The sequence below is a fragment of the Phasianus colchicus genome, chromosome 34 (genome assembly GCF_987193195.1).
Source record: "Phasianus colchicus chromosome 34, bPhaCol1.hap1.1, whole genome shotgun sequence".
Classification (NCBI taxonomy): domain Eukaryota; kingdom Metazoa; phylum Chordata; class Aves; order Galliformes; family Phasianidae; genus Phasianus; species Phasianus colchicus.
In genome coordinates, this window is record NC_143469.1 from 3,300,957 (window position 1) to 3,323,596 (window position 22,640).

The 22,640-nt window shown below is 59.3% G+C and overlaps 6 protein-coding genes across 10 annotated transcripts; 5 read left to right on the forward strand and 1 right to left on the reverse strand.

Annotated features, from left to right (window-relative positions):
* Positions 1 to 385: 385 nt before the first annotated feature.
* On the forward strand, positions 386 to 3,259 carry ACP5 (acid phosphatase 5, tartrate resistant). The gene is made up of 5 exons (XM_031614199.2): positions 386 to 490; positions 635 to 886; positions 1,228 to 1,355; positions 1,840 to 2,191; positions 2,849 to 3,259. The coding sequence occupies exons 2-5, from the start codon at positions 641 to 643 to the stop codon at positions 3,083 to 3,085; spliced, it is 963 nt and encodes a 320-aa protein (XP_031470059.1). The 5' UTR covers positions 386 to 490; positions 635 to 640; the 3' UTR covers positions 3,086 to 3,259.
* A 179-nt stretch (positions 3,260 to 3,438) lies between these two features.
* Positions 3,439 to 4,388, forward strand: ELOF1 (elongation factor 1). Its single transcript, XM_031614202.2, has 4 exons — positions 3,439 to 3,525; positions 3,685 to 3,802; positions 3,907 to 3,977; positions 4,051 to 4,388. Exons 2-4 carry the CDS (start codon positions 3,687 to 3,689, stop codon positions 4,113 to 4,115), a joined length of 252 nt encoding a protein of 83 aa, XP_031470062.1. The 5' UTR covers positions 3,439 to 3,525; positions 3,685 to 3,686; the 3' UTR covers positions 4,116 to 4,388.
* Positions 4,389 to 4,519: 131 nt separating this feature from the next.
* Positions 4,520 to 7,447, reverse strand: CNN1 (calponin 1). The gene is made up of 7 exons (XM_031614200.2): positions 7,253 to 7,447; positions 6,345 to 6,466; positions 6,189 to 6,255; positions 5,961 to 6,098; positions 5,560 to 5,670; positions 5,323 to 5,469; positions 4,520 to 5,083 (listed from the first exon to the last, which is right to left on the reverse strand). Exons 1-7 carry the CDS (start codon positions 7,313 to 7,315, stop codon positions 4,853 to 4,855), a joined length of 879 nt encoding a protein of 292 aa, XP_031470060.1. The 5' UTR covers positions 7,316 to 7,447; the 3' UTR covers positions 4,520 to 4,852.
* ECSIT (ECSIT signaling integrator) lies at positions 6,891 to 10,674 on the forward strand. 4 transcript variants are annotated; one of them, XM_031614194.2, is made up of 7 exons: positions 8,134 to 8,366; positions 8,797 to 9,151; positions 9,235 to 9,458; positions 9,791 to 9,845; positions 9,929 to 10,077; positions 10,187 to 10,289; positions 10,420 to 10,674. In XM_031614194.2, the coding sequence occupies exons 1-7, from the start codon at positions 8,277 to 8,279 to the stop codon at positions 10,671 to 10,673; spliced, it is 1,230 nt and encodes a 409-aa protein (XP_031470054.1). In that variant the 5' UTR covers positions 8,134 to 8,276; the 3' UTR covers position 10,674. The 4 variants fall into 4 exon arrangements, with proteins under 4 accessions (XP_089984708.1, XP_031470054.1, XP_031470055.1 ...); XM_031614195.2 differs by having other exon boundaries at positions 9,794 to 9,845; XM_031614196.2 differs by having other exon boundaries at positions 10,187 to 10,294; positions 10,420 to 10,670.
* A 68-nt stretch (positions 10,675 to 10,742) lies between these two features.
* On the forward strand, positions 10,743 to 15,423 carry ZNF653 (zinc finger protein 653). Its single transcript, XM_031614193.2, has 9 exons — positions 10,743 to 11,326; positions 12,283 to 12,326; positions 12,408 to 12,626; positions 12,825 to 13,259; positions 13,333 to 13,510; positions 14,021 to 14,132; positions 14,233 to 14,347; positions 14,428 to 14,527; positions 14,621 to 15,423. The coding sequence occupies exons 1-9, from the start codon at positions 10,743 to 10,745 to the stop codon at positions 14,721 to 14,723; spliced, it is 1,890 nt and encodes a 629-aa protein (XP_031470053.1). The 3' UTR covers positions 14,724 to 15,423.
* Positions 15,424 to 15,881: 458 nt separating this feature from the next.
* ELAVL3 (ELAV like RNA binding protein 3) lies at positions 15,882 to 21,624 on the forward strand. 2 transcript variants are annotated; one of them, XM_090128705.1, is made up of 7 exons: positions 15,882 to 16,019; positions 17,057 to 17,309; positions 17,714 to 17,817; positions 17,932 to 18,085; positions 18,714 to 18,930; positions 19,507 to 19,545; positions 19,675 to 21,624. In XM_090128705.1, exons 1-7 carry the CDS (start codon positions 16,011 to 16,013, stop codon positions 19,994 to 19,996), a joined length of 1,098 nt encoding a protein of 365 aa, XP_089984831.1. In that variant the 5' UTR covers positions 15,882 to 16,010; the 3' UTR covers positions 19,997 to 21,624. The 2 variants fall into 2 exon arrangements, with proteins under 2 accessions (XP_089984831.1, XP_031470044.2); XM_031614184.2 differs by lacking the exon at positions 15,882 to 16,019 and having other exon boundaries at positions 16,125 to 17,309.
* The last annotated feature ends 1,016 nt before the right edge of the window (positions 21,625 to 22,640 follow it).

Genomic DNA, 22,640 nt, shown 5'->3' on the forward strand with positions numbered 1-22,640 from the left:
GGGGAGGGGGGGGAGGATCTCCAGGGTGGTCATGTGGGAAGGGCGGGGGGTATGGGTGAGGGTCTTGAGGGGGGGTGGGTTGTGCAGAGGGGTCCCAAGGGGTATCAGTTTTCCCCTTCAACCGCCGTCCGTTGTCTTCCCGGTGGGCGGAGGGACAGAACTGGGTGCAGCGCAGACCCCACCCCACCCCGCGGCCAAAGTTCAGTGCTCCCAATGCGGCCTCAGCGTGGGGGGGGGGCCCGGCCACGCGGTGCCCCCCCACCCCACCCCCGTCCCCTCCTCCCCCCAGCAGGATTCATTTGGGGCATTTCGGGGATTTCCGCCTTCCTTCCTCGTTGTCACCATTGCTCCCCGTCAGGTGACGGCGGGGCTGGATGAGGTGGGGGGGAGGGTGGCTCGGTGTGGGGGGGTGGTGACCCCACTTCCCCTTTTGTCGCTATAAATACGCTGCGGGGACACAGCGGGACACAACGGGGACACAGCGAGGAGGGTGAGCGAAGCGCCGGGCATCTCCCATCGCGACCCCCGCAGTGTCACAGCTTTGCCCCCCCACTTCCCCCCCAATAATCCCCCCCCCATATAATCCGCCTCCCCTCCATATAATCCCCCCCCGCCTCCTCAATAATCCCCCCAGTTTGAGATGTTGGTGCTGCTGGCGGTGACGGCGGTGGTGGCAGCCGGGTCGGATCAGGGGAAAGCGGTGCAATTTCTGGCTGTGGGTGATTGGGGGGGGGTTCCCGAACCCCCTTTTGTCACCCCCCGGGAAATGGCTACGGCTGCAGCTATGGGACAAGTGGTCGAAGAACGTGGAGCTGATTTTGTGCTGGCGTTGGGTGACAACTTTTACTACGATGGGGTCCGGGATGAATGGGACCCCCGTTTCCAGGTAGAGGGAGCTGCAGAATGCGGGAGGGTATCCAACGAGGTGGGGGGAAGAAAGGGGGGCGGGTCAAAATTTGGGAGGGAGGACTCTATAATGGAATGGTGTCAACAACGTGGAAAGAGGGAATCTTTAGGGGGTGGGGGTCCACAGAAGGTGGGAGCAAAGTCCCCATGGGGGACGGGGGGGGATATCCCATAATCTCCACTGGGTGCCCCAGGGAGGGACACACGCACGGGGAGGGGGGCGGTGATGATGTCCCCAGAGCGGCTCGGCTCCTCAGGCTCGTGGTCTCCCCATTCTATGGATGCATGGAAACACCCCCCCCCCCTTGCCCTCACCCCCAGGAGACCTTTGAGCGTGTGTTCACAGCGCCGGGGCTGCGGGATTTGCCTTGGTTTGTGCTGGCAGGGAATCACGACCACCACGGCAACGTGAGCGCGCAGATCGCCTACAGCCGCCACTCGGAGCGATGGTGAGGGGCGGTGGGATGGGACGGGACAGGGAGGGGAGGGGTCATGACGGGGATGGACAGCACAGACACACATTCACGTCCACATTGTGCTTTCACGTGTTCTCTCAGGTGTCCCCAGGTGTCCCCAGATGTCCCCAAGATATTCCCACGCATCCTCTGGGTGTCCCCTCAGTTATCCCCAGGTTGTCTCCAAGGTGTTCCTACACATCCTCTGGGTGTCCCCTCAGGTGTCCCCAAGACATCCTCACATGCCCCCCATCTGAGCCCTAGCTGTCCCTAGCCCACCCCCATATCTCCTCCCATCCCATCAGCATTTCCCACACCATCACTATATCCCACAAGCACTCCTGGGGCATCCCCAAATCCCTGTGTCCCTTGGGGACTTATTACCCCAGCACTATCTCCCTATCTGCTGCTTTGGGGTTCTCAGGCCATTCCCCATCATGTCCCCACATATCCTCAAGCCGTCCCCACACCCCCACAGGCATTTCCCACACCACTACTACAGCCTACGCCTGCGTGTGCCGGGCACCAATGCTACAGCACGGCTGCTGGTGCTGGACACGGTTCTGCTGTGCGGATCCACCGATGACTTTGGGGTAGGTGCAACCCCTAGAGGTCCAGCAGATGCTGCAGCAGCCGAGGCTCAGCTCTCCTGGCTGCGGGGCCGTTTGGTTGCTGCAAGGCACGACCTCTACGTGTTGGTGGCTGGGCATTACCCGGTGTGGTCAGTGGCTGAGCACGGCCCCACAACCTGCCTGCTGCGGCTGCTGCGGCCACTGCTGCGACAGCACCACGTCACCGCCTATCTCTGCGGCCACGACCACAACCTACAGGTGAGTACCAGGCTGGGGAAGGATTCCTTTGTTTTGGTGAGCCCCCCCTGCCCCCCAACACATTTTGGGCTCAAACTCTCACGTTTTAGAGTCAAACTGCACTCTCATCACAGGTTTGAGATCAAATTTTGGGCATGCCCTCCCCTCCTGTTTTGGGGTGACTCATCCCCATCTGAGTTCTCCCCTTTAGGGGCACACATGTGAGGTCTGACCTCTCACTTTAGGGTCAAACCCTCTTGGTTTGGAGGCCCTCGGCTTTTGGGTCCCTGCTGCTCTTACTGGGGGAAGACTGTACTGTTTTGTCCTCAAGATGTTCTCATTTCCCCTCTGAGTACCCCATGGGTGTCTCCTCAGGTGTCCCCTCAGGTGTCCCCAAGATGTCCCCACATGCTCCCCATGAGCCCTAGCTGTCCCCAGCCCATCCCCACATTTCATATCCCATCGCCATCCCAAGCCATTGTCCTTAAAGGCAGGAGGACAGTCTGACAATTTCCAATTACAGCCTGGTGGGTTGGAGCAGGGCAGGCAGAAATCTGGGGTGCATTTTGCTAATTTTCACAGCTTTCTCCAAGCTGATTTCTAGGGGGGAAGGGAGGACCAGGAGAGTAGATTGGGGGGCCTGGCAGCCCCCAGTGACAGCCACGCACATCCCCACAGTTCCTAAAAGAGGATGGGGTTGGCTACGTGGTGAGCGGAGCCGGGAACTTCATGGAGGCATCTCAGATCCACAAGGCAGCCGTTCCCCCCGGCGCAGCCCGTTTCTTTTTTGGGGCTCCGGAATCACCCGGAGGTTTCGTTCATCTCCGTCTCGACGCCTCTGCAGCCACCGTCACTTTCCTGGAAGCCACCGGGCGCGTTTTGCACCACGTGGCACTACCGCCCCGTGACCTTTGACCACACGTGACCTCTGACCATGTGACCGGAAACGGCTGGTGGGTACTGGGGAGGAACCACGTGCAGTGATTCTCCGGAGATTCGGCTCACCCCGAAGTCTCTGGAGACCTCGGGCTGCCCCCCGAGACCGTATTATTACTGAGGTCTCCCACCAATAAAGGTCTTTAGACTGTTGCAGCAGTCGCAAAATGGCCCCGTTTCGCCCCAAATCGGGCGGGGCGAAACCAAGGGCCTCAGTCGCACCTCGACGGCCCCCTCAGCGCCGAGGACCTCCCCCCGCCGCCGGTTGGACGTGAGGGCCGTCCGTCACGGCGGGTCGTCCAATGAATGCGGGAATCGGGTCGTCCAATGAGTGAGGGAATCGGGCGGAATTGGGGGAAGTGGGGGTGGGGTTAAGGATCAGTTTCCGGTCTGCGCGGCGGAAGTGGCGGCTGCCTGGGGTAAGCGCGCCTCTTGAGCGGCGGTGGTGGTTCCGGGCTCGGTTTTGAGGTCCGGTCGACGGCCGTTCTGAAGCAGGGGCCGATTGAAGGCCTCGTCCCTCCTCATTTCGGGCCTGGTTCCCCCCGCTTCGTGTTTTGGGCCCACCCCCCCTTTACCAGCCATGGGGCGCCGCAAGTCCAAGCGGAAGCCGCCCCCCAAGAAGAAAGTGACGGGCACGCTGGAGACTCAGTTCACCTGTCCGTTCTGCAACCACGAGAAATCCTGCGACGTGAAGATGTGAGCGGGGCCGGGGCGGCTGGGCGGTATTTTGGGGTCCCCCCCTCCTTACACAGCACCCCCTTATTGCCCTTCCCACACCCTCCTCCCCGGCCTTTTTGCAGGGACCGTGCCCGCAATACGGGCGTTATCTCGTGCACCGTTTGCCTGGAGGAGTTCCAGACGCCCATCACTTGTATCCTTCACACGGACCCCCCCCCTCACTCCCCCCCCCTCCTTCGTTTGTGCCTTAACCCCCCCATCCCGAGATCTGTCGGAGCCTGTGGATGTCTACAGCGATTGGATCGATGCCTGTGAAGCTGCCAACCAGTAGCAGCAGGGCCTCCCCGTGTTATTTGGAGGGGGGGCCGACTACACAACTGCCTCACCCCCCCACCCCAAGCGTGTGTTTTTTATTATCATCACACTTCACTTTTTCTCCATTTTATCTCTCTGTGTTGGGTGGGAGGGGGGCAGCAGCTCGAAGGCTGTGTCTGTGTAAGGGATGGACCCCTCCCTCCACCCATGGGTTGGGTTCTGGTGCAGCCTTTTGCTTGGCTGAGCCCCAGGGGCAGCCACAAATAAATGCCTGCATGGGGCAGCACTACTGCTGGGGGTCTGTGGTTGTTGGCAGCAAAGGAATGGGCTCCCCTGTGCATCCCTGCTGTGCCACCATTGGTGTCCTCATCCTTATGCAACTCCCTTGGTGCCTTGACATCCTTATGCCCCCTTAGTTTCCTGCTCTCTTCCCCCATGCCTTACTGTCCTTTTATCCTCTTCTCCCCTTGTCTACGCCACGGCATCCCATTCCCCTATAACCCTCATCATTCTCAGGCCATTGGAAGCAACGGGTTTGCGTGTGGCTTTTATTGTGCCTCGGTGGCTTCACATATGTGGGGCAGCAGCGGGGCCAGGCCAGGACCCCCCAGCTCAAGGTTTCCTGCTCCGGGGCCCCCCTACTGGCCCCTTCCCAGCAGCCCCGGGCGCGCGGTGAGGCCGGTGCGGTGCATCCCCAGCACGGGGAGGTGCAAGCAACCGTGGGGAGGGGGCTTGGAATAGACTCAATGGGGGTTATTGGGAGTTGTAGAAGCTGTGATTGAGGCCGTCCTCGCCCAGCAAGCCGGGCGCATCGCAGTACTTGGGATCGTAGACCTGCCTTGGCAGCCCATACACCGTCATACCCTGCTGTGAGGCACCCTTGTTGCTGCCCATCTGCAGCCCGATGATGTTTGTGTCGCAGCGCTCCATGCCCAGCGAGGGCTCGAAGATCTGCCTCTTGGTCCCCGGCGCTGTCATCCCAGCCTGCAGAGGGGCCGTGAGGCTCCCCCTTGTCCTTCCCCACTCCCCCCTTCGTCCCCTTGTCCTTCCCCACTCCCCCCTTCGTCCCCTTGTCCTTCCCCACTCCCCCCTTCGTCCCCTTGTCCTTCCCCACTCCCCCCTTCGTCCCCTTGTCCTTCCCCACTCCCCCCTTCGTCCCCTTGTCCTTCCCCACTCCCCTTCCCCACCCAGCAGCCCCGCAGTGCTATGGGACATGGTGGTACCTGGCTGGCCCCCTTGTTAGTGCCCATCTGGAGGCTGATGGTGGCCTGATCCAGGGGTTGGTCTGTCCCCAATTTGGGGTCGTAGAGGTGCCTCCGCGTGCCATACGCCGTCATGCCTTGCTGGCTGGCAAACTTGTTGGTGCCCATCTGGGGATGTGAGGATGGGGGTCAGGCTGTGTGGCTGCATTTCCCTCCCCCTGCACACTTCTGCCAATCCTGGTGTCCACTTGGTATCACCTGGAGGCCAATGATGTTCCTGCCTTCACGCAGCTTCTCAGGCTGGAAGCGACGCTGCTGCTTCTCTGCATACTTCACACCCAAGCCCACATTGTTCCCCTTTGTCTTGGCCTGCATGAGATCCAGGTTGGGGGGGGGGGGGGTAAAAGGGTTGGATTTCGTGTACAAAAGCTGCCCCTCTCTGTGAGCCCCCAGATCCCCTCTTTCCCAGTTTGCCCTGGAACAAACACCCTTCCCCTCTTTCTCCACCCCACTGAGCCCTAAACTCCAGCCCTTTATACCCACACTCTTCTGTGGGGAGAACATGGAGACTTCAAAACTGCTTGGAATCCCTCTCAGCACCCACAAAGACCCCTCCCCTGTAACCCACAAGGTCCCCCAAGGCTGTTGCTTCGCCTCACCTGGCTGGCAAGGGCGATGAGGGTGGATTGCACCTGTGTGTGGTTGGTGTTCTCGAAGAGGTCGTTGGCTTCAAAGATGTCGTGGGGCTTCACCCCGTAGTGTTTGATGGCTCGCAGGAAGTTCCCGATGTTCTCCAGCTACCAAAGATGTCAATAGTGGGCTCTGCCCTTAGTGTGCTCCCCCTTGCCCTGCTTGTAGGACCCAACCCCCCCCCCTTCCCCCCTCACCTTGTGCCAGTTCTGGACGGGGTCGTTCACTTTCTGCACTGAGCCAGGCTGCAGCTTATTAATGAGCCTGGAAGTGGGGTCAGAGGTCACAGAAAGGCTGTGCCCTGAGAGAGTGACCTTAGGGTTGGGGATGGAGTCAGGGAATTGAGGTCATACTCGCAAAGGATGACGCCATCCTTGAGGCCATCCATGAAGTTGTCCCCAATGCGGCGCCCGGTGGCTCCTTCGATCCAGACACGCAGCTGACGCTCTGTCTGTGGGTCGTACTTCTGTGCCAGCTGGGGGGAGGGGGACACAAAGGGTGACACGGGGGCATGGGGATGTCTCTGTTTGGGATTCTGTGCCAGCTGGGGGAGGGCAACCACGTGGAGTGGGGGGGGGGGGGAATAAAGTGATACCAGGGCATGGGGATGTCTCTGGTTGGGATGTGGGGGACAGATGGTTACAGAGAGGCATGGTGACATCCATGGGAAACAATGTGGGGGGGACAGAGGGATGAAATAGGGAGCATACATGGCGGGAAATACGGGTGGAGACAGACTCCAGCCTGCTGCCATAGATCTGGATGGTTGCATTCCCTCCCGTGCCATGAAGGGTTGGGGTTGATGGGGGGGGGGGGGGGGGCTGATAGGGATGAAGGGAGAGGGGACACAACGGACCCATTGCTGGCCCCCCCTCCCATACACACACCCCACCCCACCCCCCTTCATCGGCCCGGTCCCGCCGAGCCCTTGCCCATATATAGCCCCGGGGCTGCGGCTGCCCGCCCGCCTTGCTCCGACACCTTATAAGGGCTCGCGGCAGGACCGGGGGGGCAGCGGGCCCCCCCAGCATTCCCCCCCTGCTCCCGTTAACCCTTGAAGGGGGAGGGAGAGGGAGGGGACGGAGCGGCGCGGGCCTCCCCGAACCCCCCGACTTCGTTCCCAATGGGGAAACTGAGGCACAACTGCGAACCCCGACAGCACCACGGACAGCGCCGGGCGCCTCCTGTCGAACTGCGGGTTCGAAGCCCGCTTCCCCCAGGTGCGGTTCAGCCCGGTTAGGCCCGGTTCGGTTCTGCTTACCTTATTCTTCACTTCGGCCGACAGCCCGTAGGCCGGTCCGCGGTTGAAGTTCGCGTTCGACATCGGTTAAGTTCGGGGTTGGCCCGCGGCGGTTTCGTTTAGGTTCGGGTCCTGCTGGGCCCCGGCTCGGCTATGGCTGGGTTCGGCTCGGTTCGTCCGGTCCCGGTCCGGCGCCGCCGCCGCCACTTTTAAAAGTCGGCGGAGGGCGCGGAGCCCCCCCCGGCGCGAGGCAGCGGCAGCCAATGGGATTTCCTGGCCGTGCTGACGGCACCGCGGGGCGGGCGATGGCGTCATTTTTTCCACATTTAGCGGGGGGATCCCGAAGTGGGGGACACAGGGGGGTCTTTCCAAGCCCCCCCATACCTCCCCCGCTTTCTGCCGTCCTTCCCTCCATCCTTTCATCCCTACTCCTATGCATCGCTTTCTCCATCTCCCCCCGCTCCCTCTGACCCTCGCACTCGTTTTAGCCCGAACCCCCCCCCACCCCCCCCCTGGCGGTGCCGTCACCGCATCGGACTCCGTAGGGGGGTGGGAGGGGCGGTTCGTCACAGGCAGGGAATGCGCCCATGAGGGGGAGGGGGTTGTCCCGTCCGGGGAGCTGAAGGGTCTGCCGACATCCCTGCTTGTTCTATTGGAGCCTGGAGGAAACAGGGATCGGGGTCCGGCTGCCCCTCCCACGTCCTGAACTACCATTACCGTTTATAGCAGCGGCCGCAGCGCTGTTGTGGCGTCACCCTGTCCCTCATGATGTCACTGTCAGCTTCGGGCTGTGACGTCACCCCTCCCCCCCGGGTTATAGGTTATCTCCATCCCCGCTGCTTCTGACGTCACGGCGTATCCCCGGCTCTGCCATCACCGCTGGGGCGCGCTGTGTCGTCACAGGGAATCCCCTCCAGCCCCGCCTCGCGCGGTGATTGGCTGCCGTAAGCCACGCCCCTTGATCCGGAAGAGCTTTTTGGTGGGGTCAAAGCAATGGCGGCGCCCAGCGTTTGCTGAGCTGCTGTTGGATATTAAGGTCGGCGCCATGAGGCTGAGCTGGGCCCGGGCGCTTCCATTGAGGCTGTGGGGGGGCTGCGGAGGCCCGAAGATGCGGGGGGTGACCGGGATAGAGTGGGTATGTTGGGAGAGGGACGAACACCGGGGAACGTGGGGGGAGAAGGACGTGGGGAGGACATGGGAAGCAGAGGAGACGGTGGGACACGGAGCAGCGGGGCTCACGAATAGAGGAGAAAGGGATAGGGGAGGTGGGGAGGCTGTGAGGGGGCTGAGGTGGGCGTGGGGAAGAGGAATGGGAGATGGGGAGGAATGCGGGGGGGATACAGGGATGGGAGGCAGAGTGGCTATGGGGCTCACAAAGCAAGGAGAAAGGGGTAGGGAAGGTGGGGAGGCTGTGAGGGGGCTGAGGTGATGCGGTGGAAAAGGGGAATAGGAGATGTGGGGGGATGTGTATGGGAGGCATGGCAAGGAGCTAAGTGAGGAGAAGAAGGGAATTTGGCCAAGGAGGGGGGCTGTTTTCTCACCTTCATCCTGTGCCCCCTCCCCAGGCTGCTCGCCCCATGTGCCGCAGCAGCAGTGATGCCCCAGAGCCACCATCCGATCATGGCTCTCAGAACATACCACGGGATGAGGAGCAGGGAGGCCCTGCAGCCTTTGCAGCAGCATTAGAAGAGCTGGAACGGGCACCAGGCCGGCGGCTGGGACGCCTGGAGCTGGTGGCAGCAGCACTGGCAGCAATGCCAGCACTGGGGGTGGCCAGGCAGCTGGATGCTTACAACCGGCTGCTGCGTTTGCTGCCCCGTGGGCCCTGGGTGCCACGGGGGCCCCTGCATCGTCTCTTTGCTCCTTTTCCACGGCAGCAGGAGTGTGGCTTGCAGGTTCTGGAACAGATGGAGAGATACGGTGAGGGTGGCTGTGATGGTCTGTTGGGAGGTGAAAGGGGTTCCCTGTACACTCCCAGATTTTTTCTCCCTTCCCTGATGCAGGTGTGATGCCGGATGCGGAGACACGGTTCTTGCTGCTGGCCGTCTTTGGGCCCCGCAGTCGTCCTGTGCGTAAGTGTCAGCGGATGTTGTACTGGCTGCCACGGATGCTCCATGCCAATCCCTACCCACTGCCTGCTCAGTTGCCCCCTCCTGGATTGGCTGCTGCCTGCCTGGGGCTGCGCCGCATTGCCAACGACCCCGATGCCCGGCTGAGTGTCTATCAGGTGGGGGACAGATGTGTCACATAGAGGGGGCAGAGAGGGGACAAGGGGGAGCATCTGGGGAGGAGATGGGAGACATGGGAGCGATGTGGGGTGGTAAGGGGGAGCATTGTGGGAAAAGGAAATGGGGAACATGAGGGGGATAGGGAATTGAATGGGAAAAATGAGGGAGATACAGGAAGGATGTGGGGTAACAAGGGAAGACGTGTGGGAGAAGGGGATGGGGGTTATGGAGGAACACAGGATTGAAAGGCTGAGTGGACACAGTGAGAACACTCCTTCTGTCTCTAAGGCCAAAATGATATCAGGATGTACTTCCCTGTCCATTTTTACAGCAGCCCCAGCCAGAGCAGGGGGACAACGAGGGCTCTACACAGCCGTACATCGTCGGTGAGTGCCAGGGAGCACTTGGGAGAATAATTTGGGTCAGGGGCACTGCAGCTCAGCCCTGCATCCCCTTCTCTACCTTGCAGGCATCCAGAGTGCAGAACAGCAGGAGCTACTGGCCCGGCATGGCCCAGAACACCCTGTCTTTGTGGAGGGACCGTTCCCACTGTGGCTGCGCAGCACCCGCCTGTTCTACTACGTGCTGAGGGGGGACCCTCTCCCCCCTCATTTGCGGGTGAGTTGTGGCATGGGGTGGGATAGGTTCCCTTTACTGGGGAAGGGAAGGAATGGGACACCCCTGTGGGACCAGACAGACCCTCCCTGTCTGCCCTATATCCCTTCAGGAACCTCCCCCTGATCCTGAGCGCAGCCTTTACTATCCCCTGTACCTTGACCTGGACCTGGAGCGTGGCCCATGGGATGATGATGAGTTCGATGTGAATGAGGGTAAGGTGTGTGTGTGTGTGTGGGGGGGGGGGGGTTGACAGCCACCTGGAGACCCTTCTTGCCTTCCCCTCCTCCCTCCCTCCCCCCCTGCCTTGAGTATGCTTCCCCAACCCCTGTTCCCTCCCCACAGTGGAGGAGGGCCCTGTCTTTGCGCTGTGCATGGCAGGGACTGGTGACCAGCGCACCTTGGCCAAGTGGATCGCGGGGCTGCAGCAGACTAACCCTGTCCTTGGCCAAACACCAGTGATCTTCCGCCTGGGGGATGGGGATTCCTCTGCTGGATCCCCAGGAGACGGAGATGCATTGCATCTGGAGGGGTCAAGGGCAGCGGAGTTGGAGCCCCCCGAGGTGGCATGGGGCCGCCGAGCACAGGGAGAGGGATGAGGGGCCTGAGAGGGTTGTGGGGGGATGGGTCCAGTTTGGGTGCCTCCTCCCTGGGTTGTGGGTCAATAAATGGAGGTGGTGTGGACGGAGAGAGCTGTGTCTTGTTTGGGAAGCTCTGAGGGGAGGCTTGGTGTTAATCTATTCACCCTGGGGGCAGAGGAAGGGGCTGGGGATACAGACAGGGTAAGGGCAGGGGGAGGGCGCATGCCCGTTGCGCGCCGTGAAGGCTGCGAGGGCAGAGCCGGGCGGAGTGAGTTCGCGCCTGTGCGTTGGTTGCCGTTCCTGCGCGGGGGGCACCTTCCGGCGCACTGTGCTCACGTCATCAGCGCTGCGCCGGCGCTCACCTGGAGTTCCGGGTCCGGCATGAGCGCGGCTCAGAGGGATTCGGTCCCGGTCGGCGGGCCCTCGCGGGAGGCCGGGACCGAACCGGGTGATGCTGGAAGCCGTAAGGCACGAGGGCGGCCACGTCTGACGGAATCGGACCGGGCGAGAAGGCGGCTGGAATCGAGGAAGAAGTACGACGTGCGGAGGGTGTACCTAGGAGAGGCCCACGGGCCCTGGGTCGATCTGCGGCGGAGAAGCGGTTGGAGCGACGCTAAGTTGGCGGCCTACCTGCTGGGACTGGAGCGAGGGCAGCGCGCTGGGAGGCAGGGGTGAGCGGGATGCGGCGCTGAAAACCGCGAAGGGACAAGAAGGTTGAGGGGGGGCTGGAAATGGGGCTGGGAAGTGAGAAAGGGAATGGGTGAGTGGGGGGGAGTGGGGGGTGGGTTGGGATCCGGGATCTGGAGAAGGGCTGGGGGGGTAGCAGGGTCGTTTGTGGCTGGGTGGCTGTGAAGAGGAAAGAGAGCTGGATGTGTTGGCTGATGCTCAGCTAAATGTGAGCCAGAAGTGTGCCCAGGTAGCCAAGAGGGCCAACGGCATCCTGGCCTGCGTTAGAAATAGTGCGGCCAGCAGGAGCAGGGAGGGAATCATCCCTCTGTACTCAGCTCTGGTGAGGCCGCACCTTGAGTGTTCAGTTCAGTTTTGGGCTCTTCACTGCAAGAAAGACATTGAGGCCCTGGAACATGCCCAGAGAAGGGAAACAAAACTGGTGAGGGATCTGGAGCACAATGCAGTCTTATTGAGAGCAGCTGAGGGAGCTGGGATTGTTTAGTCTGGGGAAGAGGAGGCTCAGAGGAGACTTTATTGCTCTCTATAACTACCTGAAGGAGGTTGTGATGAGGAGGGGTTTGACGACTTCTCCCAGGCAACGAACAGGACCTGGGGAAGTGGCCACAAGTTGTACCAGAGGAGGTTTTGATTAGACATGAGGAAGAACTTTATCTCTCAGAGAGTGGTCAGGCACTGGAATGGTTGCCCAGGGAGGTGTTGGAGTCGCCATTCCTGGCAGTGTTTCAAGAGGTGTCTGGTTGAAGAGCTACAAGATCTGGTTTAGTGTTTGTGGTTGCAGTGGTGATGGAAGGACAGTTGGACAGAATGATCTTGCAGGTCCTTTCCAACCTTGTGATTCTATGATTCTTTGATTCTATAAAGGGCCCAAGCAGCCTCAAGGACCGCCCCCCACAATTGCTGGGGTCACCCATTCCTCCTCTATTCTTTTTCCCTACAGCAAGCCGTGGGAGCAGATTCCAAAAAAACCCAAACGGAAGAAAAGTGAGTGCTGTGGAGCTGGTGAGTGAGCAGGGCACCCCGAGCTGCAGGGGGACAAAAGATGCCAGCAGCTCCTTCCTGCAGGGCGAAGGCGTAACGTCAACTGCCTACGGCATGCAGTGATCTGGTATGAGGACCATCGACAACGTTGCCCCTATGAGCCCCGCCTGGCTGAGCTCGATCCCTCCGTGGGGCTCTACACTACAGCTGTGTGGCAGTGTGAGCGTGGCCACCGTTACTTCCAAGACCTGCATTCTCCCCTGAGACCTCTCAGTGATTCTGATGGGGACAGCGACGACACTGGTGCGGATGGATGAGGGGTTGAGATGGAACTGGGGCTTCAGGCAGAGGCTGGGGATGCAGGGATGTGTTTTTCTGGTGGCGGGAGGATAGAAGGGACTTTTGGGTAGGATCTGATGGGGGGGGGGCATAGGAGGTCCTGTGTGGCTTGGGATGCTTAGGGCTCACCATTGGGGTCTCTGCCATGTTCTCTTCCTACAGCAGCGGCTCCCAACAGTTCCTCCTCCTCCTCTTCCTCCTCTGGGAGCTGCAGTTCAGGCTCGGAGACAACGCAAGGGATGACGCAAGGGGCTGCCCTGTCAACGCTGGGGGGGGGCACAGCAGTATCCCCCCCTGCAGGGCCAGGCCCCCCAGTGGAAGGGCGGGTGACAGCTCTGGAGGCAGTCGTATGCGTGCCACTACCCTTTCCCTTGCGGCTGGGGGCAGGTCGAGGGGCACTGACTGAGGAGGGAACCTCCACCTTGTTGCAGGGAGGGGGCCCAGCACTACTCCAGGCTCCCCCCCTCCTCATCTTGACTGGCTCCAGCTATGAAGCTCTGGAGGGGTTGCAGTTGGATGTAAGGGGGGATGAGGTGTCCTGTGCCCTACTGCAGGGAGAAAGTGCATTCCCCTTGGACCCCCATCTCCCTAAGACAGGTATGGGGCAGGGCTTTGGGGTGTGTGGCTTGTGGCACCTTCTTTCCTCACTCCCTCTCTCTGCTGGTGGTAGAGGAAGATAAAGCACTTGCGCTGAAGCAGGAGGAGGTTCTGCCCTCTGCAGCAGCTGAACACTCTCTGGAGCCCCCTCTGGAAGCCCCTCGAGAGCCCTCCCCACCTCTGCCAGCAGAGGATGCTGACGGCAGTGACATGTCGGCCATCATCTATGAGATCCCTAAAGAACCTGAGAAGTTGGTGGCAGTGGGGGCCGGGGTTCCTTGGGGTTCTTGGGGGTCCTTAGGGGGAATATCTGGGGTGCAGGAGAGGGTTTTCTTCAGAGAGGCCCTGGGGATCTGGAGAAGGAGAGTGAGGGTGGGGGGGGGTGGCTATAGGAGGGCTATAAGGGTTATGTGAGGGCTGGGAGTGCAGTGTTATGGCTACAGAGAGTTGGGCTTTTCTTGGTCTGTGGGAGCTCCTTGGGGAATCTTTGTAGAAGATTTTGGGTGTTCTTTGGAGTCTCGGGGAATTCAGTGGATGGGAGCTGGAGGTTTTTTGCAGACATTGACTGATTTTCTTGGGTGGGGGAGTTGGGGTTCAGCGTATTCTTGCAGGAAGTAGTCAGACTCCTTATGGTTCATAGGGGCAGTTAGGGCTCAGGGGGTTCTGCAGGCAATCTGGAGGATTTGGATGGGGGTCCTCAAAACTGCAACCCCTGGGATGGGATGCTCACCTCAAACCACAGCTTCGGGCACCCCCTGCAGGCGACGACGCAGCCGCCGGGGCCGTGCACCCAACTCTGAGGGGCTTTCAGATCCCATCCCCTGCCCCTATGCAGGCTGTGGACAGGTCTATGTGGCTCTCAGCAGCTTCCAGGTACGAGTGTCTGCTTTGTCCTCCATTCCAACCCCCCCCCCCCCCCCACCTTGCAAGCTCTGTGCTCCTTTCACTGCTTTGCCTTCTGCTCACCCAACAGAATCACATCAACCTGGTGCACCGCAAGGCTCGGACTCGGCAGTGCCCCCAGCCTGGCTGTGGAAAGAAGTTTTCCTTGGCCAACCATCTACGCCGACACATGCTCATCCACTCTGGTGAGCCTCCCACCTTGCTTTGGACCCCCCTCTTCTCTGGGCTCTCAGGACCCCCCCAGTCTCACAATCCTTATTTCCAGGCATGCGGGAATTCATCTGTGAGAGCTGTGGGAAATCTTTCAAGCGTAAAAACCACTTGGAGGTGCACAGGCGGATGCACACAGGGGAGACCCCTCTTCAGTAAGTGATAGAGGGGAGGAGAGAGCAGCTGTGAGCCATCCTGTGGGCTCCGCCAATTCCCTCCCCGTGCCATTTTATCCTCCCCCCCTGCAGGTGTGAAATCTGTGGGTATCGATGTCGTCAGCGTGCCTCCCTCACCTGGCACATGCGTAGGCATGGGGGGGGGAAGGCCAGCAACACAGCCCTGCCCTTGTGAGCACTGCAGGAAGCACTGCAAGCGACTGGATGGCCTCAAGTGCCACACGCTCAACCCTGAGCCTCAGGGCACGTAGCTGTTGGGGGACTGCGAGTAGCCCCAAACCTGTTCCCCCTTCAGGTTAAGGGGAGTGGGGGGTGTTGCATTAATTTTTGCCCCCAGAAGGAGTGTAAGCACTACAGCAGACGGAGGGGAAGGAATTAACTCTGAGTGTCCCCGTCCCCACCCCAATGCACAATGGGGATGTCTAACCCCTTGTCTGCCCCTAGCACTGAAAAAGGATTCTGACCCCTCCTGACTTCCTCCCCACTGATCTCCCCTTGCCCCACGTCCCCTCAGCCTTACTTTATTTATTTCCCAAATTTTTGTCCTCTGTTCCATAGGCTACCTGGGTCCAGAAAGTGGGTTAGGAGATGGGGGTGGGCAACTGGTACCCCACTTTTAATGTGGGGAGCAGGTCTGGCCTCTTCTTCCTTACCTCCCCTCCCCCTCACCCCTCTTATTAAAAATGATGACTTTTAATTCCTGCTTTTTTCTCCTTTTCCGGGACAGGGGTTCAGAACCCCTTCCCCCCTCCCCCCCAATTCGCACCCAGTAAGGGGGGGAGGGGAGGAAGGAGGGCTCTGTCCGCGTGCTGGAAGCGCGGTTCGGAGCTGTCCATGGTGCTGAAAGCTGCAGCTTCTTCCCTTCCCCCTCTTCGAGTCTCGTGGGGACCCCGGAGTGTTGGGGGGGGGGGGGGGTTGGGGGAGGGCCGAGGGGCGGGCGGAGGGGCCCCGCCTCCATCACAGCCAATCAGCTTCGACGAGGTGGGGGTGTGGGGCTGCGGGGGAGGTGGGGGGGCTGATCCACTATGGAGGGGATGCCGGATCACCCCACCTGCGGGTGGGGGGAGGGGGGGGTTGCAGAGTGGTCCGGGTTGATCGATTGGAGGAGGTTGGGTGGGGGGGGTGGTCTAAGCCGAACCCTTTTGAGGGACTGCGGACTGTACCAATGTTGTGGTGGGGGGGGATAAAAGAGGGCTGGGCTGTACCCACAGGGGTGGTTTTGGGGGGGGCCCCGCCCCGGCCCGCCCCGCGGCCGCCCAAGGACGTTTAAAGGACCGACGGGGGCTGCTGCTCTGCAACACCAACAGCTGCGATTGTGCCCTGACACCCCTGCCCCCCCCCTCCCCGCTTCCCACGCCCCAGGGACCCCGCCCTCCCCTTCCTTCCCCCACCTCCCATCGCCATCGCCCCTCACCCCCCAATTGGGCCGTGCGGGGGGGCCCGGACCCCGCAGCCCCACACAATGGTGACGGTAGGAACGAATTATGGCGGGTGTGTGGTGGGGTGGGGGGGGGGGGAGGAATGGGTTAGGGTTCCCCAGCAGCATCATTCCCCCCCTCCCCCCCCCCCAGCTTTCCTTCCCTGCATCCCCTCCCATCAGTATCCTGTACCCCTCCAGCCTTCCCCATGGACCCCACCCTCATCCATCCACCCCATCCCCAATCTTTCCCCCCTTTTACCTGCAGTTACCATCGCTGGGTCACCCCCACCTCATGTCCCTGTGCTCTCTGCATCTCAGCCCCCCCCATCATAATGTCGCTCTGTGACATGCTTGGTCAGGAATGGGAATGTTATGTATGTGCTTGCCATTAGTGGGGCACATATGTGTACAACAGGGCCTCACATGTGCCCTGTGTACGGGACACGTGTGGAGCTGTGGGTGCACAGTGTATGTGCAGGGCTGTGCATGGGTGTGGGAATGAATGCGTGCAACCTGCCCCCATTTTCTCAGTCCCATTTGCCCATTTTCACCTTTTCTTTACTTACTTTTCTCACTGGATTGCTTCCTGTGTCTCCCCCCCTTCCCCAGCTCGTGGCTGGTGGCTCCGGGTACCCCATCCCTACAAAGGATGGCCCTACAAAAGGCTATTGTCCCCTGCCCTGTGTGACAGGCAAGGCGGGCGGGGGGAGGGCTCCAGAACAAAGGGGTATTATCTCCAGGGTGGCTGTTGTCCCATCGTCCCCACATCCCCACCATTGCTGTCCCCACATCTCCACCATTGCTGTCCCCGCATCCCCATCGTTGTTCTCCCCACATTCCCATCATTGCTGTCCCCACATTCCCATCATTGCTGTCCCCACATCCCCATTGCTGACCCCACATTCCCATCACGGTTATCCCCTCATCCCGATCATTGGTGTTCCCCGTCCCCATCATTGCTGTCCCCGCAACCCCACCGCTGTTGTCCCCACATGGTTGTCCCCACATTGTTGTCCCCATGGTGTTGTCACCCTCCTGAAGTCCCTTCGTGGTGCCATCCTGGTGACCCCCATCTCCATCCCCTGCAGATCCTGAGCACGGTGGAGGCTCCTGGTGCTGCAGGGCCATCAGGCTGTGGCCCTGTCCCTGTTGCCGTCCCTGTGGTTGCAGTGGCAGCAGTGCCTAACGGTGTTCCCCCTGGCCCCCCTATGGCTGATGACAGCAAAACCAACCTGATTGTCAACTACCTACCCCAAAGCATGAGCCAGGAGGAGCTGCGCAGCCTCTTCGGCAGCCTTGGGGACATCGAGTCCTGCAAGCTTGTCCGTGACAAGGTCACCGGTATGGGGATGGGATCGGGAAACTCAGGGAGGTGAAAGATGGGAGCCCTTACACCCCATGGGGATCTGGGTGTTTGGGATTCCCCTATCCCACAAGGGTAGTGCTGTTCAGATGTGACTGTGGGGATGTCCCCACATCTCCATTGTGGCTGTCCCCACATTCCCATCACTGGTGTTCCCCATCCCCATCTTTGTTCTCACATCCCCATCACTGTCATCCCCACATCTCCATCATTGCTGTCCCCCACATCCCCATTATTGTCATTGAGGGATTCCCTTTGGCTGCCACTGAAGGGGTGTTGAGTCTCAGTGGCTCCGCCAGCAGCTCACTGGGGTGAATGGGGATAAGGATGGAGATGAAAGGGGCAGAATCAGCCCCCAGTCACTCACTCCCCCCTGCCCCAGGGCAGAGTTTGGGTTACGGCTTCGTCAACTACGTGGAGGCAGGCGATGCTGACAAAGCCATCAGCACTCTCAATGGCCTCAAGCTGCAGACGAAGACAATCAAGGTATCAAGGGGGTCTTTGGGGTGTTGGGAGGAGGGCTGAGGGCACAACGGGGTGGTTATACTGAGAGATCACGGGGAGGAGGGGACTCTGGCACCCAGCTGATGCCCACCTCAGGTGTCCTACGCCCGGCCCAGCTCGGCCTCCATCCGTGATGCCAATCTGTATGTGAGTGGCCTCCCCAAGGCTATGGGGCAGAAGGAGATGGAGCAGCTCTTCTCCCAGTATGGCCGCATCATCACATCCCGCATCCTCGTTGATCAGGTCACCGGTGCGCCCAAATACCTGGGTCCAAATTGCATGGAGGGGAATGCTGGGTGCCTGGGTACTCGTGGGTTTGTGGGGGAGGGCAAGTGGGGTGGGGGTTCCCAAAATTGGGTCCCTATGGACTTGTAGGAGAGGGCAAATGGGGTGAGGGTTCTCAAAATTGGGACCCCGTGGACTTCTGTGGGAGGGCAAAAGGCGTGGGGGGTTCCCAAAATTGGGTCCCCATGGACTTGTGGGGGGAGGGCAAATGGGTGGGGGGACCCAAAAGTGGGTACATATGGAGTTGTGGGGGAAGGCAAATGGAGTGGGGGTTCCCCAAATACTTGGGTTGCCATGGGGTGTGTGGAGCTTGAATCACTCAGGTCCCTTTGTAGTGTGGTGTGGGGCTGAATGGAGGTGGGGGGGGGGTGGTCCTGAACACCTGGGACCCTATGGGGTGGGGGGCAGTGTGAATAGGCTTGATGGGGGTTCCCTAACATCTGGGTCCCCAGAAATGGGGGTTCCTGAGCATCTGGGTCCCCATGGGGTGCCTGGGTGGTCAGGAAGATCTTATGGAGTGGCAGAATGGGTTCTGAATGGTCTCATGGGTGGGCTTGCACAAGGGGGTTGCTGCCATGCCCCTCCCCATGCAGGTATCTCCCGGGGGGTGGGCTTCATCCGCTTCGACAAGCGTGTGGAGGCTGAGGAGGCCGTGAGGGGGCTGCACGGGCAGAAACCATTGGGGGCAACCGAACCCATCACAGTCAAGTTTGCCAACAGCCCTGGGCAGAAGTCAGGGGGGGCCCTGCTCAGCCTCTGCCCCGGTGCCCGCCGTTACAGCGCCCTGCATCACACCCCGCAGCGATTCCGGTGCGCCCTGAAACGTGAGGGGAGAAGGGGGGGCAGGGGAGGGGGAGTTGGGACTGGGGACATCTGGGGATGAGCCCTACAGAATGGCTGGGTTGAAAGGGACCTCAAAGATCTTGAAGCTCCAACCCCCCTGCTGCATGCAGGGCTACCAAGCTCCTTATCTAACACTGCACCAGGCTGCCCAGGGCCCATTCAGCCTGGCCTTGAACATCTCCAGGTATGAATGGGGCATCTCTCTGTCCATCTCAATACCTCTCTGACCATCTTTGTACTCTCCTCTGTACCCTCTCTATCAGCTCCCTTTCTTGTACTGGGGGCTCCAGACCTGGATGCAGTACCCCCGATAGGGCCTCAAAAGAGCAGAGTAGAAAGGGACCTCCCTGTCCCTGCTGGCCACCCCTCTTCTGATAGAGGGGTTAGTTAGATCCCTACAATATGGGGACAACTCTGTGATTGGGAAAAGGGGGAGGGGTAAGAGGAGGGAGGGGGCACCTCCTGCATGTAGGGACACCACTGTGCATGGATACCCCAACCCAGCCCACCGGGATCTAACTAACAGCCTCTCCTCTCCTCCAGCCTGGACAATTTGCTGAACGTGGCTTATGGTGTGAAGAGGTAAATCCTTCCCTCCCAGTCCTTCTCAGTTCTTTTTCAGCTCCCTCCCCCCACCCGCGCTGTGGAGGACCGTGTGGAGGGGTCCAGCTGTCCCTGACTCCAACCCAACCTGCTGTCACTGCTGTCCAGGTTCTCCCCACTGGCCATCGAGGCTGTACCAGGGCTGGGAGCTGGAGTGGGGCTGGGATCCCCAGGTTGGTGCATCTTTGTGTACAACCTAGCGCCTGAAACAGATGAAAGCGTCCTATGGCAGCTCTTCGGACCCTTCGGTGCCGTCACCAACGTCAAAGTCATCCGTGACTTCACCACCAACAAATGCAAGGGTTTTGGTTTCGTCACCATGACCAACTATGAGGAGGCTGCTGTGGCCATCGCCAGCCTCAACGGGTATCGCCTGGGCGAGCGCGTCCTGCAGGTCTCCTTCAAGACCAGCAAGCAGCACAAGGCCTGAAACCCACCTTTCCTACCCCTGGCACTTCACCTATGCCCCCCTCCCCCCCATCCTCCCCCCAAAAAACCACAAACCCTCACTATGGGCTTCCAGAAACTGCTGGACCTCCCCTGAGCTGGGGGGGGGCATTAAGGGTGGGGAGAGGGATGCATGCAAAGATTCTGCAGGGTATTCCTTCTCCCCTTCTCCCCCCAGCCCCACACACATCTGGGACACATCTGCAAAGAGTTTGAATGGGGAGGGGGGGTTGTGGGCGGTAACCCCACACTATTGGAATGTGGTGGGGCACTCACAGGCACTGCAGGAAACCTGGGGGAGGATTTTGGGGGGAAAGGCAGCACTCAAATTGGGGTACGTTGGGGGGGGGTCTCTCTACACCCTGGGTCGGTATCAGCCCCCCCCCCAACGGCTTGGCCACGCCCACAAAGGAGGTCACGCCTACCATGAAGGCATCCCACATAATGGCGGCCACGCCTACAACGGAGACCACGCCTACAAACCGAGGCCACACCCCCCGAACGGAGGTCACGTCCCCATACCCTTTAGCCACGCCCCCGTTAGAGGCGCTCTTTGGCGGTGGCCGGACCACTGCAGCAGTGCCGTGGGGCCAGGAGTTCGAATCCCGGCTCTGGCTGCTTTCCCCACTTCCCTCCCTCGAGCCCCAACCACCCCAAATTCGGCTTTTTTTGTCACCAAACTGGTGCCAAAATAGAGGCCACACCAACCCTTCCCTGCTCTCCCTCCTGTTTTTATTCATGTTCTTGTCCCCTCTGGGGGGAGAGGTGGGAGGGCAGAAGGATAATTAATAATAATAATGGTAGCGTTAACAGTAGAGAAATGAGAGGCCAAGGGAGCGAGCAGCAGCTCCTTGGCACGACAGACACAAAACCATCTATTTTTGTAAGAGAAGAAAAAAAAAAAATCCAAAAAAATACCCCAATACTCCAACCCTTTCTTGACACTGCACTTCTATGGGAGGGGGGGGGAACTGAGTGGGACCCTTTGCCTCATAGAGGGGTCACGGGGAGAGGTTGTGTGGTGATTGGGAGCAATGGGGTGGCTTCAAGGAGGTTCTGATCACCCAACCAATTCCCAGGGCTGTGATTTCTGCTTGGCTGGTTCTGACCTCTGGGGCAAAGCAGCACCCCTCCAGTTTCCTCCCCCATGACTCCTATTATTATTGTTCTGGCTATTGTTCTGATTATTATTATTGTTGTTTCTATTATTAATTATGATAATTATGATTGCTATTCCCATTATTTATTTTTCCTTCAGGATGGCTCTGTGCTTTTTTTGCCCTTTGGTTCCCATTTTATTCTAGCTCTGATTCTGCCTCCACCACCCCTTGGCCCTACTTTGTGTTGCGTTGCTCTCATTTTCCCCACTCAGCTCAACCTTTTCCCTTGCCCGGGGCTGCAGAACCCTTCAAACCCCAGGCTGTAGGGACCCCCAAAAAGCAATAAGAGCTGCACCCACTGTGGGGGGTCACTACCTGGGTCCTCCCTCTGCTATTTGTTTTGAGGAGGAGAAGCCCCAAAATGAACACTCATGGGTGCAAGGAAGGTCCCCCTGCTGAGTGACCCCCCCCTCCCCCTCCATCTCAGACACTTTGTATTTTTCATGGCAGAAATAATAAAACATGAAAAAAAAAGTTCAAAACAATGAGAACTTGTGTATCTTTGTTCTACATCAGGAGATGAAAATATGCACCCAATGCAGTGTTTGTATTGAACAGAGAAGGATTTAAGCTGGTTATTGGTAATTTCAGGATGAAAATGCAGATTATAAGTCATTATGTGGCTGATGGCTGTTGATGTAGTCTATCTAGATTTCAGCAAAGCCTTTGACACTGTCTCCCACAATACTCTCCTGCAGAAGCTGGCAGCCTGTGGCTTGGACAAATACACTCTTGGCTGGATAAGGAACTGGCTATAGGGTCAGGCCCAGAGAGTGGTGGTGAACGGAGCTAAATCCAGCTGGCAACTGGTACTGTTCCCCAGGGGTTGGTGCTGGGGCCTGTCCTCTTCAGTATCACAGAATTACAGGATGGCAGGGTTGGAAGGGACCTCAAGGATCATGAATCTCCAACCCCCTGCCACAGGCAGGTCCATCAACCTCCCCATTTAATACTAGACCAGGCTGCCCAGTGCCCACAGGCTGTATAGCTGGGCTGAAGCCAACAGGATGAGGTTCAACATGACCAAATGCCGGGTCTTACATTATGGCCACAACAACCCCAGGCAACACTACAGGCTTGGGGCGGAGTGGCTGGAAGACCCTGCAGAAGGGTCTAAAAAAACCCAGAACCAACAGCAGTAACCTAAGGAGCACCACTAATTTACTAAATCTAATCAAATCAAACAAAATGAGAAAGAAATAGAACATCAAATACAAGTTCTTACACAGAGGAAACACGTACCTTTTTCTCTGCTTTGGTCCAGACAGGAGCTCCACCTTCCCTCCTCTATACTCCAGGTATGCTGCTCTTCCTCTCCTACGTGAGAACCCAAAATAGCCATAAAGGCAGTCCAAGAACCAGAACATGAACTCTTTAACTCACTTTACATGATGTGGAACACTGACAACAAAAATCACAGAACCACAGCAGAGAGCCTTCCCCAGGGGCAGCCAGCCCTTAAATGGG